General features: G+C 40.6%; 1 protein-coding gene across 1 annotated transcript; it reads right to left on the bottom strand.

Annotated features, from left to right (window-relative positions):
- Positions 1-2,099: 2,099 nt before the first annotated feature.
- tdrd15 (tudor domain containing 15) lies at positions 2,100-13,758 on the bottom strand (the record flags this gene model as incomplete). The annotated part of the gene is made up of 4 exons (XM_084030443.1): positions 2,100-2,195; positions 3,124-3,287; positions 3,689-9,394; positions 13,727-13,758. The coding sequence occupies 4 exons, from the start codon at positions 13,756-13,758 to the stop codon at positions 2,182-2,184; spliced, it is 5,916 nt and encodes a 1,971-aa protein (XP_083886569.1). The 3' UTR covers positions 2,100-2,181.
- Between the last annotated feature and the right edge of the window lie 556 nt (positions 13,759-14,314).

Here is a 14,314-nt window from a genome sequence, read left to right on the forward strand (position 1 = left end):
TGACTTTCTTTCGTGACTTGTCCGACATACTATGTTATGACTGCCTGCACAGTGGTGTAGTGGGTAGCACTGTAGCCTCACGGCGACAGGGTTGCCGGTCCGATTCCTGGTTTGGGCTCCTTCTGTGTGGAGTTTGCATGTTTTCCCCGTGTGAGCGTGGGTTCTCTCCAGGTTCTCCAGCTTCCTCCCAAAGACATGCAGGATGGGGATAGGTTCATTGATGACTCTAAATTACCCGTAGATGTGAATGGTTGTCTGTCCCATACTATAGTATGACTTTCTTTTGTGACTTTTTTCGACATACTATACTATGACTTTTTTTGACATACTGGTACTATAGTTCTGTCTTTTTTCGACATACTATACTATGACTTTTTGTGACTTTCTTCAACATACTATACTATTATTTGACATACTATACTGACTTTTTCAACATACTATACTGTAATTTTCTTCAACATACTATACTATACTATGACTTTTACCTTTTACGTACCTTAGCTCACTTAAGGCGTTAAACTCTGAAACCTTAGGGACTTAACGGGAAAGTGCATCGTAGTCTGTGAGTCCATCTATGTTGACATTGAGAGTGGGCCAGCGTCTCCTTTACTCACTTCATAACAAACCAACGCCCCTCAGTTTTACAGTTACTTTAACTTACTATAGTTGTGTGGTGACTTTTATCAGTTCGGATGGCCGAGCGTTTTGTCGCACTGCATTAAGAGGTGTGGGTTTGAATCCCACTTCTGATATTGATCTTGTAGGAACACATCATGAAGAACAGAGGTACAGAGACATTGTTTCTTGCTCTCTGTTTAGTCTTAGACTATTAAACCATCCAGTTAATACATTAAAATTTGTATCCACATTGTAGTGCCAGCTGTGGATCAGGGTTGAGGGGAGGCTCTCTAACCTTTCCAGGGTTTCTGGTTAAATTTCAAACCGTGCAATGGGTGATTAGGTAGCAAAAATTGTAAACATTCCTCTTTAGTATAGCCATCTACCTTGTTACATACCATAGTTTAGTCCAACTACTTTTCTGCATGCTTGTGTATGCTTAATATACTTGCTAATGTAGGCATATAATTCAAAAACAATTTAAATTACTATACTGTACCCCCATATACTGTAATGTTTGTTTCCATTCACTAAAACTAATAAATAGACAGCGTTTAACACTGGCTGAATGGTTAGGAAGATATGTGACCAGCCACGACAAAACCAGTAACAAGTCGACCTCGGGGCATTTTGAGTTATTAACAGATTCTGAAAGTGTAGTTTCTAAGCTTTCCAATGATGGCCAACACATGGAAATCTGATATTTTTTGCATCAGCCAAAAAGGGTTTAGAGTTGTTTGACCACTCAGAGGAGAGAGCTGTGCAACTATCCCAATCGGGTTCAGGTGGAAAGAAGACCACCAACCTCCATGATTTAACTGTTGTGCAAAATTCCCCTCACTGCTGGATGACTCGTGAATCTTTGCACCGAATATGTATTAAAAAAAATCCATCAGACAAAGTGTGCAAGGTTTCTGTGCGCAACTCGTTCTCGTTTGATGGATGAAAAACAAACAAACAAACCACCAAGGTTTAACAGCACTATCTAATAGTGGACCATGAACTGGAATATCTATAGGGCTAATTTCAGGACTTCTCAGTTTTCCCACACCCCTAAATGACCTCTATCCTAATACTAGTTAAGAGAAAAAAGTATGTTGGAGCAAAAGTATCAATAAAAGATTTAATGTTGCACCTGGAAAATGTTTTTCCATTCAACTCAACTAAATGTTTTTTTTAATGTGGGAAAAAGTCATGCCAAAGGTCACAACAACTGAAAATCAACAAAGTACAACTATTTACAAATGTCCTATAAAATATGTACTTTCAAATCTACTAGGCAAAATGTCTGCTTGGCTACATCATATTTAGTTCACCGTGCCAAATCAAACAAAAACTCTTTAAACACCATAAAGATACCAAAAAACTGAACTGAAATAAAACAAATGTGTTTTTACCATAAAAAAGTTCACATAACGACATTGTAAGGTAATTGTCTCTGAAAGTGCTGAGGTCAAATCACCCAAACAAGTAGCATCTCACTAGGATTAATATCACTTAGTGATTGGGAATCACGATAAAATTGCTGTTCAATGTTAGGCACAAGATCCAATCAGGCTGGATTCACATCAGAAAACCTGTAATAGAAGAAAACAACACACAGTTACAATAGCCTATAACTGAACTTTTTTTTTCTACTGTATTTTTTAAATCTGGCTCTATTTTTATCTATTAATGATCAATTTATTGTGTTTTTATTGTCACATCCCTAGTGAAATGCTCCCACACGTTATGCGCTTCACTTCTCTTCACTCAGTGCCATCGCATTGGCCAGCAGTAATGCCACCAAATAATCAATTAAACTAGTTTGCAATTAATTTGGTCACTGTCTTTTGTCTAGGGCTGCAGCCATCAAATCTTTTTGTAATCGAGTAATCTACCAATTATTCCATTGATTAATCGAGTAATCAGATACAAATATCAACATTGTATATAGGTCCCATATACACTGTTCATTTCTTAACACATTCGGTCAATGACAATAAACAGTTATAAAGATGAGGAAAAAAAGAAAGGAAAAAAAAAAAAGCTAAAGATAAATGTTTTTTTCTTTATTTAAATCTCAACACAAACAAGAAATCAAAATAACAAATAGTTAAAAAAAAACAAAAAAAAAAAAAAAAAAAAAAAACACTTAAAATGCCTGTCTTTGGTGATATTATAGGCACTGTTAAATGTTACTATAATTTCTGACTCCTCACTGTTATGGTTTGTGGCTGCCTGACGCCGAGACGCTGCGGTGAGGGGAGGGGGGCTGCTAGGCTCACCACGCACCTGTCCCGGTAGTGTTTCTGGTGCTTTTTTAACGATTCTGAACGACGATGCTCTGACAGTAAAAGCAGAGTTCCCAGCCTGGCTTTGGCTGTACTCTTTACATTAAATGTACAATGTCGGCCTGCCCGCGGCGAACTGCAGACCGGATCAAACAACCGGTTCTTAAAAGTACACATGACACACATTCAATTGATGCCAATCAAAATGTAAAATATTAAAATATTCCCTTACATTGACGAAATCCAGAAACAACACCAAGTGGCATCTTCCCCTCTACTCCATCAGTAAACTCCAAGAGACCAGACTTCCTGTTGGAGCCGTCATCTTTCTGCCCACACTCTTCCCCACTGTCAGGGCTACACGGAGCTGCTTTACAGGGGCTCGGTTGCTGGAACCTGAAGGCATCCGAAATAAGGTCAAGTTGTATGTATTTAGTGTGAAAATAGACTTTTTAAACTGATTTCCAAAGCAAAAAAAATAAATTCCTGATGTAAGAAGTGATTGTTGAAATGTACAGTTGACAGTATCAATATGGAGGGTAACATGGTAGAAAACTACAGATTTTTCCCATGAATTTTAAGCAATTTGTTCTATTCCATACAAATTTTTCATCCAAAATTGATATTTATAGCCAAAGCAATGTATAAAAATGTATACAATTTGTCTTAATTTTCACTTTTGATTGATTTGCATGAAATTAAAATTGTAAACATTTAAAAAAAAAAAAGAACTTAAATCATGACTAAAATTTCAATAATAGTGTGTTAAAGACAAATACAAAGTGCTTAGTACCTACCTCAATCCGAGCATGATGTCTATATAACTGGCGTGACCAGCGTCCACCAGCTCCTTTGCAACATGGACGCCATGTGTCAGAATGTCAACCTTCCAGTGTGTGTTTGACACAAACTCCCTGAAGAAGATCTTGAGGTTCTTCTGGTACAAACACTGCTGGAAGAAGACTGCTGCATCATCGCTCCACTGTCCATCCACTCCAACTGGTTTCACACCTCTCAGAATGCAGGGGTATGTCACCTTTGGGAGGTTCGTTAACTCCTCAGGAATCCTCTTCAGCCTGGCGCATTCTTCGTACGAGATGGATTCGTAATGGCCGTAATCCACCAGATTTATGACTGCTGTGGCGTCAATGTGTACGATTTCGGCCCGGCACCACTTATTCTTAGTGTCTGATTGCAACAGGCAGCATGTGCCAGGGATTAGTTGGGCTTCTGGAAGAGGACACATCTGCCCAGGGAGGTCGTCCAACATTATGGACACTTTGTTCATAACAAGAAGCAAGTCCTCAAGAACAATGCAAAACTCAAAGGGAGTGGTCACTGCAGCAGCAATGCCAGAATATGCTTTGTCCATATCAACAGGAGCACAGATAAGTTTCTGAGGAGGGCTTGTGTTTAAGTTGAATTCTCTTTCCGCTTTCTCATCCTGGGTTTCGATGGGCAACGCGACCATCTCTTCATTCTGCTGCTTGTTGGTTGTGATTTGACGGCCGAGGGATAGTCCATTCATGACTACTTCAGCCTTCCACAGTTTATCAGCTTCTGAATAACATACAAATGTCAACTGGACTTCTTTGCCAATTATTGCTTTGAGAATATCATACCACAATTTGTGAGTACCTTCTCCCTCGCTGAACCAGAGGCAGTTCACCTTGCACAAAACTGCAAGGTGCGGCCATTTTTTGAGCTTGCTACACTGTCGTCGGATCAAGCCACTGGGAATTTTTTCAGTTATTCCATGATCCACAAGGAGGACCTGGCATTTTTCCCTGCCTGCAACTTGTACTATAGCCCTGTGCCACTGCTTGTCCCTGTCTACCTGAACTAAGCACTCAAGGCCTTGTATGAGATCCTCCTCAGCCACGACCTTGCACTTGTATATCTTATCAGCAATAAGACTTTCCAATGCAGGAAGCAGTTCATCCGTCTTATTTAGTCTTGCGTAAAAATTGCTGTTGCTCAGGACTGAAAGAACTGTACCAGTCTCTGATCCTTGAGGTTGCATTCTCAGAAGTGTGACTGCATCTGTACAATCACGTTGCACTGTGACAGATGATTTTGAGCCTTTCCTTTGATTCTCCTGAGAATTTCTGGTGGGTGTTCTCCCATGATCTTCTAGTTTAGGCGATGGTGTGGCAGGCGTTGGTTTCAACATGAAGTTTTGAACATCAAAAACAATTCTTTCAGATTTTGTTGTTAATTTAGCACTCGCTTCTTTTCTCAGGTATTTCTGCTCACAGGATTGTACCTTCTCTTCTATTTCAGATGAATCTGCATGAAACCCTTCTTCCTTTTCACTTTCAATGCTACTTTCAACAGCCAATTCGACTGCTGCTGGAAGACCAACAGCTCCATCAAGAATCTCAATCTTGACTTCCCAACGATCTTCACGATGACAGACAAAATAAACCATTAAAGGCTTCTCCATTACAGCATCAGTGAAAGAAGCATCATCTTCGTACGTGCTTGTGTCCAACAGGGAGCATGACATGCTGAATCTTGGTTGAGAAAGAAACTCCTTTGGTATGGAGTAAATATTCGCCTTCCCCAAGACTGCAGAGTTTCCATAGTCCACAAACTCAACTTTGAAATGGGAACTTCCATCACAGTCCTTCACAGCAGAGCGATACAGAGCTCCGTCTTCCTCATACTCTGCAAGAACAAGGTCGTTAACTTTCAAAGATTGAGTACTCTTCAAAGAATCTCTCAAGATATTGGAGTTGAGATCTTCTCCCATTTTCAAGATGGCAGGTTCATCCTCCGACAGCTGAAGGAAAAAACTACTGACAGAGTTGATGTGCGAGACGAAACACTCCGCCCTTAAACCTGCGCTCACTTTCAAGTCCGGCAAACACGAGAGCTGAAGGGTCTCAGTTTCCTCTGTATGTCCTGGTTGTTCTGACTTTATGTTTGTATCACGGCACTCTCTTTGCCGTTTTTCCTTTGGGCTCTTGTTCTGAGCTCTCTCATTTGATCTCTTTGTGTTTTTTTTCTTATTGCAAGATGCTCTCCCAACCCGATTGCATCGGGAGGCATTCAATGAGGGGAAATTTGAAGACTGCACTTTTTGTTGACTTTTTGTCTTTGTGTTTCCTGTGTGGATTTTTTTTTGTTTTGTCTTTGTGCTGCTCATGTCGACACTCAGAACAGTCTTTGGTTTTGGGGAAAGACTGCGAATGAGGTCCTTTACCTTCTCATTGATGTTAACATCTCCATCAAACAGTTCAACATCGAATGAACCATCATCTCTCACTCCAACTATGACGGCTCTCATTTGCTTGTTGAGGATTGCACCATCCAGCCACTCTTTGACATCCGCATAGAGCTCTTCCTTGGCCACTGACGCAAGGTGGCATTTCACAGCCTGCATGGGTGTGTATAACAAATCAGCACAGTCTCTATTGATACACATGACATGGGCTTTCTCAGATATGTTTGTGTTTCCATAATCCACAAAAAAAACACGGTTATGCAGAGGGGACTGAACAGGATGTGCCATGGCCCTGTACCATTTGCCATCCAAGTATTTTGCCAGTAACAGCTTCCTCACAACTGCACTTGTACTGGCCTGCTTAATTTTCTCACTCTCTTCTGAGATTTTGTTTTCAAGCTTTTCAATGATTTCAGTGTTCCTCTCAAGGTGGAAATAGATCTCCCACTGATTGCTTACATGAGTGATGAACACTTGTTCTTCATTTCCAGGATTTACATCATAGGAAGAGTAGACAAAAGACTCAGGACTCACTGTTAACAGTTGCTTTGTTGAGATTGTCATTTCCCTTGTCAGGCCCTTTGCTGAAAGCATATTTGTTATGCTCTGTTGGGTTTGAGTGTTGTAGAGTTCCACACACCATAGCCATTTGTTTTGCACAGTCAACTGTGAGACAACTTTACACATCAGACTACTGGTGCTGGCGAGGATTAATTCTTTCAGCAATTTACACATCTCTGGACTCCAGTCCCCACTGTTCTTGGGGTCAGCAGGTTTGATCATGTACCAAAGGCCGCACCTGAAAGCTTGTCCCTCCAAACAGATGTATTCTGGCAATATTGCCTGAAGGTTATGCTCGTCGACTTGCATGGTAAATCCATAGTCAACAAGTATCACATTGGCATGACCATTCTTTTTCTCAATGATGAAGGCCCTGTACCATCTCCCATCTTGAGGTGACTTGGCGACACAACATGAATCCCCTGTTTGGAGGGGAACAGTGTGAGTTGAGTAATATTGATTTACTTTACCCATCAGTTCCTCCAAAGCTGGAAGCTTATCTAGACACTGGCACCAGAAATCTGATGGAGATTTGATGCAATAGCAACGCACAGCAAAATTACACCCAGGCTTGAAGCTTAAGGCTTTGAAGCTGGCAGGGGCCTTCTCAGTTTGATTTTTGCATGTTTTCTCTTCGTCCTCATCATCCTTTAGTGGCTCTGTTTTCTCACTGATATCTAATGTTGCAGTATATCTTGAGCACTTTTCTTTTTCTGTCAAATCTGTGAGGTTTTGCACCACATGCTGTATGGCAAAGTTGTTCCAGTATTCAGCTTGTTTGGAAGCGATCAGGAGCTCGGTGATACTTCGATTGTCCTCACTCCCCATGTCACGAAGATCAACAACAAATTTGTTTTTTCTCATTTGGACAACATGGACTAGCAGGGCTTTGTTTGACACAGCTCGTCTAAAAAAGTCAGAGGCAGTGGTGGTCCAGACTTCATCCAATGGAAAAACATTAACAAGAGTACAACAGAAGGCAAACGCTGATTTGCTGGCTAATGTCTTCGGGATCTTCTTGATCAACATTTGTGGCACTTTCTCAATGTTCCCAAAATCAATAAAAAGAACTTCAGATCCATGCTCAAGAGTGTCTGTCACTACACCCCTGTAGAAATGCATGTCCTCCTCATAGACTGCACAGCACAGTGTCCCCAGCTCAGGATTCAACAGCACATCCTCATCCAGCTTCACTTGACTGAAGGTATCTGCTATTTTTGTCATCATTTCTTCAAACTCGCCATTGCGTTTTTGTGTTCTGATCCAGAAGTGGCTTGGATCTTGGACATGCTCGACGTAGCCTACAAAGACAGAGTCTTCGTGCACCTCCTCTTCTTCCAGCGATTTACACAATGCTTCGCCCATGATTTTCTCATAGAATAAATGGCCAGACTGGAGTGAGATTTCTTCTTCCTCAAAAACTGACTCAAACTTCATGCCAGGAAGCTCTTGAATAGGGCCTGGTTCCATCACATGATTATCTTCAGCACTAATTATTGAGATAATGTACAGGTGCTGTTCTGCGTCAAAACCTTGTATCTCCACTTCTAACACTTTTCCAAGCAAGCCTGCCTTGAGAAAACTCAACTGCTGAGTTTTGACCGCCTCATCCTGCACACTCAGTGAGGAGAGCGAGCATGGGAATGCAATGATCGGTGTTGAAAATAGGTCAGGTGGCAACCTGTGGACATTCTCAACTTTGACTGATTCAAAGAATCCGTAATCAATGAACAAAACTCGAAGTTGAGAGTTGACAGGGAGAAACTGAACAAAGCCTCTGTGCCATTTACCATCTTTGCCTTTGACTGAGCACAGTAAACCCAGGTTTTCTGGAGTCTTCTGATTGTGTTCTTTGGTTCGGCACTCATTAACTGCAGCCAGCTTCTTTGACATTTCCCAAAGATCTGTTTCCATACTGGTCATCTGACAGTAAAACAGCCCAGGGTTAACAGCAGAAGTTACACGCACTTTAGCACGTGTCCCACAACTCAATCTAGGCCCACACAGAGAACGAATTTCTTCATATCCCTGCAAACCAGATGTTCTGAAGCACAATTCTTGTCCCCTTGGCTTTTCAATGAGTAAATCAGGAACTGGCTCTATGTTTTGTTTGAGCGGCACCTCTGTGAGCATACCAACCAAGAGGAGGAATGTATCAGTGTCAACATGCCTCCCAAGCCCATGTCTAACAAGGTCAACGTTAATGTCAGGGGCTTCCAACAAAAGCACTTTGTGGGGCAGAAGGGCTTGTATGTAACCTGTGACGTTTCTTCCAATCAGGTTTGAGAAGTACACCTCCACAGAATTCAAACAACCTTGAATCAGCAGTACATTTGCAAGAAAGCCGCAAACTATCTTGGGAGGCAGGATGAACAGGTCGTTTGAACAGGACGATATGTGGCAGATGTCGACACTCAAGACACTGCCATGATCTATGAGGAAAATATCAAATAAGTCCTTTTTTCGATTTTGAACTCTTCCTCTGTACCAGCGGCCTGAAACCAAATCTTCCACGAGGCAAAACTCTCCAATATCTACTGCAGCTTTAGTCTTCGGTATATTCTGTATTTCCCCTTGCAAGATGTTATAGTCAAGATCACATATGGAAAGGTACTGTCCTTGGAAGTGTATAAGACTTGCTTCTGGGTTCCAGTCCAAGTGAGTTAACTTGATGTCTACTGGCCAAAGGGCACATGGTGCAGATGGGCCAGACCTGCAAAATGAAGTGACTTGTATTATTAACCTTTTTAAAAGAGTGAATCATTTGGTAACTAATAACTAATTCATTATAGGCATTTTCAATGGAACCCCCCACCAGGCCAAGCAAGGCCAAACCAAAATGTTTAAACTACCCAAATAACCAAATATTAGTGATGCGGCGATATCAGTATCAGGTCCGATAGGCTACTCATGTACTCACTCGTACTCCTAAAACTACTCCGATACAACCACAACTGATACCACGAAGGCAACATGACATTAACATCCCGCCATTGGAGCCTAATAAACTGCCCAGCAATACACTGTGGTAAACCGGTTAATGTAAATGTTTTATTAACATCCCTACTGCAAACTCTGCTTGCATCAGGAAAACAAGTTGAATGTTAAAATTTCAGCAACAGCATCATGTTGTTTTTTTAATATGTTACAGTCAGAAAGGGATTATCTGATGAAAAGTTAATGTTAGAACTGTAACGGTATTATTAAGTACTCAGTATCTGGAAATACAGAAATGTATGCATGTACAAAAGTGGTATCAGTGCATCCAACTTACGATGGCTTATTGCCACGGTCAGCTTCATTCAGAGGCGCAGCAGGCAGTCAATGTATATTTGCATTCAAATTTTTATAAATGACTTGAAGCAAACTAAACATGGAGGAGAGGGTGACTTATTAAGCTTATGCATTTATTGCATAAAAATAAGGGAAACCTTGCAGAGGCTCCTGCAAATGATTATTGATTTCAAAAATGGATATTTTGTAGGGATGCACTGATATCACTTTGTTTAAGACAAGGTAATTAGAGATGTTCCAATACCATTTTCCCCCTCCCGATACCGATTCCTATACTCATGCTGTGGGTATCGACCGATACCGAGTACCGATACCAGTGTTTAAAAAAAGAAAAGAAAAAAAAAAGATCATACTACGCCTGCATGACTGTGATATGATTATCATTGTGGTGAGGCCTGGCTCAGGTTAAACCCTTTGTAAAACATGAATGAATACAGCAAATGGAAGCCATTTATTTTTAAATAGAACAGTATAAAACAGTAGTGCAAATTTGCGAAACTCGTGCCACCCCTCGAAATTGAGTCTTTGCATATGCATGCACAGGGCTCTCAAGATTTTAACTTAGTTCAGCGTGAGATTTTGGCTGAAGGTATGTGTCCACAGGCATCGTTATTTCCACGCTTCACTAGGGCTGGGTATTGTTAAGAATCTCACGATTCGATATCGATTCGATATCGATTGAAATGCTTCGATATCGATTCAGTATCAAGTAGAAATACACAAGTAAGAGTACCAGATCATTTTTTCAAATAATTTATTTATTTTCATTCCCTTATGAACAGCCGTGGTATAACTCATAGCATGATAAAATATGTAAAATAACAACATTTTGAGTAATAAAACATCAGTTCAATAATACTAGTACATGGTGCATACAAAAGTATAAAAAAAATGACAGTGCTGTATTAACACTGAACTAAAGTGCAAGTAACTTAAATTATGTATTTCTTTCCGCTTGGAAACTAAATAAATAACTCATAGCATTTTGGTTAAAAACAACTGAAAATATAACATCAGCACAATAATACCAGTATGGTATACAAAAGTAAAATATATATATATATTTATATGACAGTGCTGTATTAAATGTAATGTATTTATACTTAAATCATGTACAGCATTTCTTTCTTCTGAGCTCACATGACATCCTTAAACAATAACACATAAGACCCAGGTGCCTTAATTACTGGTTACAAACTAGTGCCAGTTTGCACATAAGGGATCTGTCGAGTTGCGTTTGTTTTGAATCCGCGGATTTAGCCATGGGTTGCTGCAGAACGTCTGCATGGTGTCGGCTCAGGTGGTTTTGCAGGTTTGTCGTGTTGCTACAGTATTTAAGAACCGCCTGGCAAAGTTTGCACAACACCTTACTTTTATCTCTTTCCTGTGTTCCAGGTTTACATGGGAATACAAAATTAATCCACACGTCTGCTTTCAGGTTTGAAGGCGGTGGCTTAACGCTGCTGCTGCTACTCACTCCGGTCGCCATATTGTTATGGTTTGGTCTAGTGCGGCCCCCGTCCGTACAGCGCGAATCACACGAGGGTGTTGGTCACAACGCCCCCACTGGCCAGGGGCTTGAATCGATTCAGAAGATTGCTGAATCGATATTGAATTGCGGGGAAAAGAATCGCAATGCATTGCTGAATCAATATTTTTACCCATCCCTACGTTTCACACTCATTGTCTATGTAAGAAGCCGTGCAATGCGGCGAGTTTCGAGAAACGGCGCCACCTCCCGCAAGCTCTCGAAAATCTTTTAAACTGACAGTTTTCGATCTAAAATAAAGACAGATTCAGCAAAGCATAGCTTATTTCTCGCATAAAATGTTCTCAGAAACACCTTTCGGTGAACTATTTTCGTAAAATAAGAGGTTTTTTTTTAATGATCCCGGTAATTTGTCTGCTTGAGAAATACTAGATGTGGCGTGTGAACAGGTTGAAATGCGTGTGTGAGAGCCCTGTGTTGCATGTTGCCATCTTACTGGTGGGAAGTACTGTTATAAGTTGCAGGACCCATGCACACAAGTGCTGTCTGTCAATTCGGTGCCAATCAGGTACCAGTCACACACCCGTGACTGGTATACACCTGCCAGCACTTGAAGCTCTAAATGAGAGTACAGAAGAATATTGCAGGGGATTTTGACACATTTTTTGGGCCACTACCCACACGGTTAGCCGTGTTGCTCATTCCATGAATATGATACTTAGAAGTTGTACCTCGTTGTCAAAGGTGACTAATCAGGCTTTCCAACGATATAAAATGCAATACCAATTGGTATTGAATAATCGACCGGAATAACGTTTCCAAACTTTTTTTGAGGAGTTTATAAATGTATGTTCCTGACCAATCTTATATTTGGAGATATACATTTCATAAATCTCAACCGGTACCAACATGTGTTTCGGTACTTTTCGATACTTTTTCAAATAAAAAGTGAACGCAAAAAATGTCATTACTGACTTTATTTTAATAGAAAATCTTAGAACAATAACATATTAATCAGCAAATAAAATAAAATACCACAAAGACAAGCTTCTCTAATGCACACAATTTTAAAAATTTTAAAATATAAATACAATAATATAATATAAAATATAATAATATAAATAAACCAGCTCTTTTTTTTTTCTTCCAGAGCTACTTTTGTTAAGAGTGAAGGGCGGTGGCGCTTGCTTTTAGCACTGAATGTGGCTTTTCTTCCTGAGTAAATGACCTGTCGTTCCCTGAGCTCAGTGTGCAGGTCTGGGGGCTTGTCCTTTAAGTGTTTGGCTAAGTCGGAGGTGTTTCCGCCGTTAGCCATGCATGTTTTAAACACCGTTTACACAGTGGTGCATCGACGTTAACTGCCTCGCTTTGCGCATTTGTTTTTAGCTAAAGTACGGCCATATCGCACTTCGCAGCACTGGTTTGTCCGCAAGTTGCGGCGTGGTGACGGTTGCAGCAGTCATTCTCCTCTCCGTGCTTCTCTCGCTCGCGCTCTCTCCAAGCTTTCCTCCTGCTCCATTTGTTGCTCCAGTCCACGCTGCTCGCTAACTTGCTAGCGGTTTCCTCCGGCTTGCTTGCTTTTTGTTTTTATTTCCCCAAGCTGCAGCTCGCTCCTCGTCCTCTCAGCTGTAGTTACAACGCGGTGACGTCACGTGGCGAGTTCGCAGCGCTGTTGCGGGCGCTGCCGGCGGCGCTGCAAGTACCGGTCCTGTCCAAATGCAATATAGTACCGTTTTAAATGCCTCAGTACCCCGGTACCAAATTAGTACCAGTATACCGTGCAACCTTAATTAGATCAAATAAATGCTTTTAGGTTGAGGTTGTTGTTTTTTTAAACAGAATGTAGACTAGCCTTGTTCATGTGTACTTGTAATCATAACAGCTGTAATGTGTCACACACTCTCTGTTGCTAATGTTGGGCTCTCTTTCTCTCTCATATCGGTACTCGGTATCAGCAAGTACCCAAATGTAAGTACTTGAACTTGGTCTGAAAAAAGTGGTATCAGGGCATTCCTAGTTATAAGCAGGTTAGAATTATCAGAAAAATACAAACATTCAGGCTCCCTCATGTGGCTCGAAGTGTACTGCAGATAGAAATCTTTAATAAAAGTCTGGAAGAAATTCTGCAAATATATGGTGACCCTAATAAAATCTCCTGCGACCCTCCTGTGGACCCCAACCCAGTCTTTGGGAATTACTTAATTATACCATAAGAAGGAAGTTGTCAGCACCACAATATTTTTGCCACAGTGATATACTTACTTTTGATGTTCAGAGTCCAGCGCTGACTGCATGGCTGCAGCATCAACGGTCACATCCTAAAGTGAACCTGAAAGATAAATGTTGATGATAACTACATTTGCTCACTATCATTTAAAAAACACACAAGAAAGAAACCAGCATATTATATACTCCATCTCAGAAAACTTGTTTTAATAGGTAAATAAAACAAAATTAATAGGTAAGGTTAAAAAAAAAAAACTTTGAATGGCAATAAACATTTCCTTTTCATATTAATCAGAATTAACAGATATGATACTCATATATAACACTTTAAACGGCTTTACTTTTGAAATATCTTTGAGAGGCAATCTGAGGTGGTATGTCAGGGCCCGCTGCTGAATAATGACTGGCGCCGCTGCTTCAGAACTTCGTGAAATGTTTTTAATTTGCCACGACAGTGAAGACACATCGAAGGAGCTCTAGAATATTTGGCCAACACGCACCTAAGGAGAGACAGGGGAGAGGGGAGTTTGGAGGATGACAGCGAGAGAAAGGTAGTTTTAACAAGCTAACATTAAGTTAGATAGATTTTATAGTTTATAAGAACATCCACCATTGAAGTTATTG

This window comes from Eutrigla gurnardus (genome assembly GCF_963514095.1).
Source record: "Eutrigla gurnardus genome assembly, chromosome: 16".
Taxonomy (NCBI): Eukaryota; Metazoa; Chordata; class Actinopteri; order Perciformes; family Triglidae; genus Eutrigla; species Eutrigla gurnardus.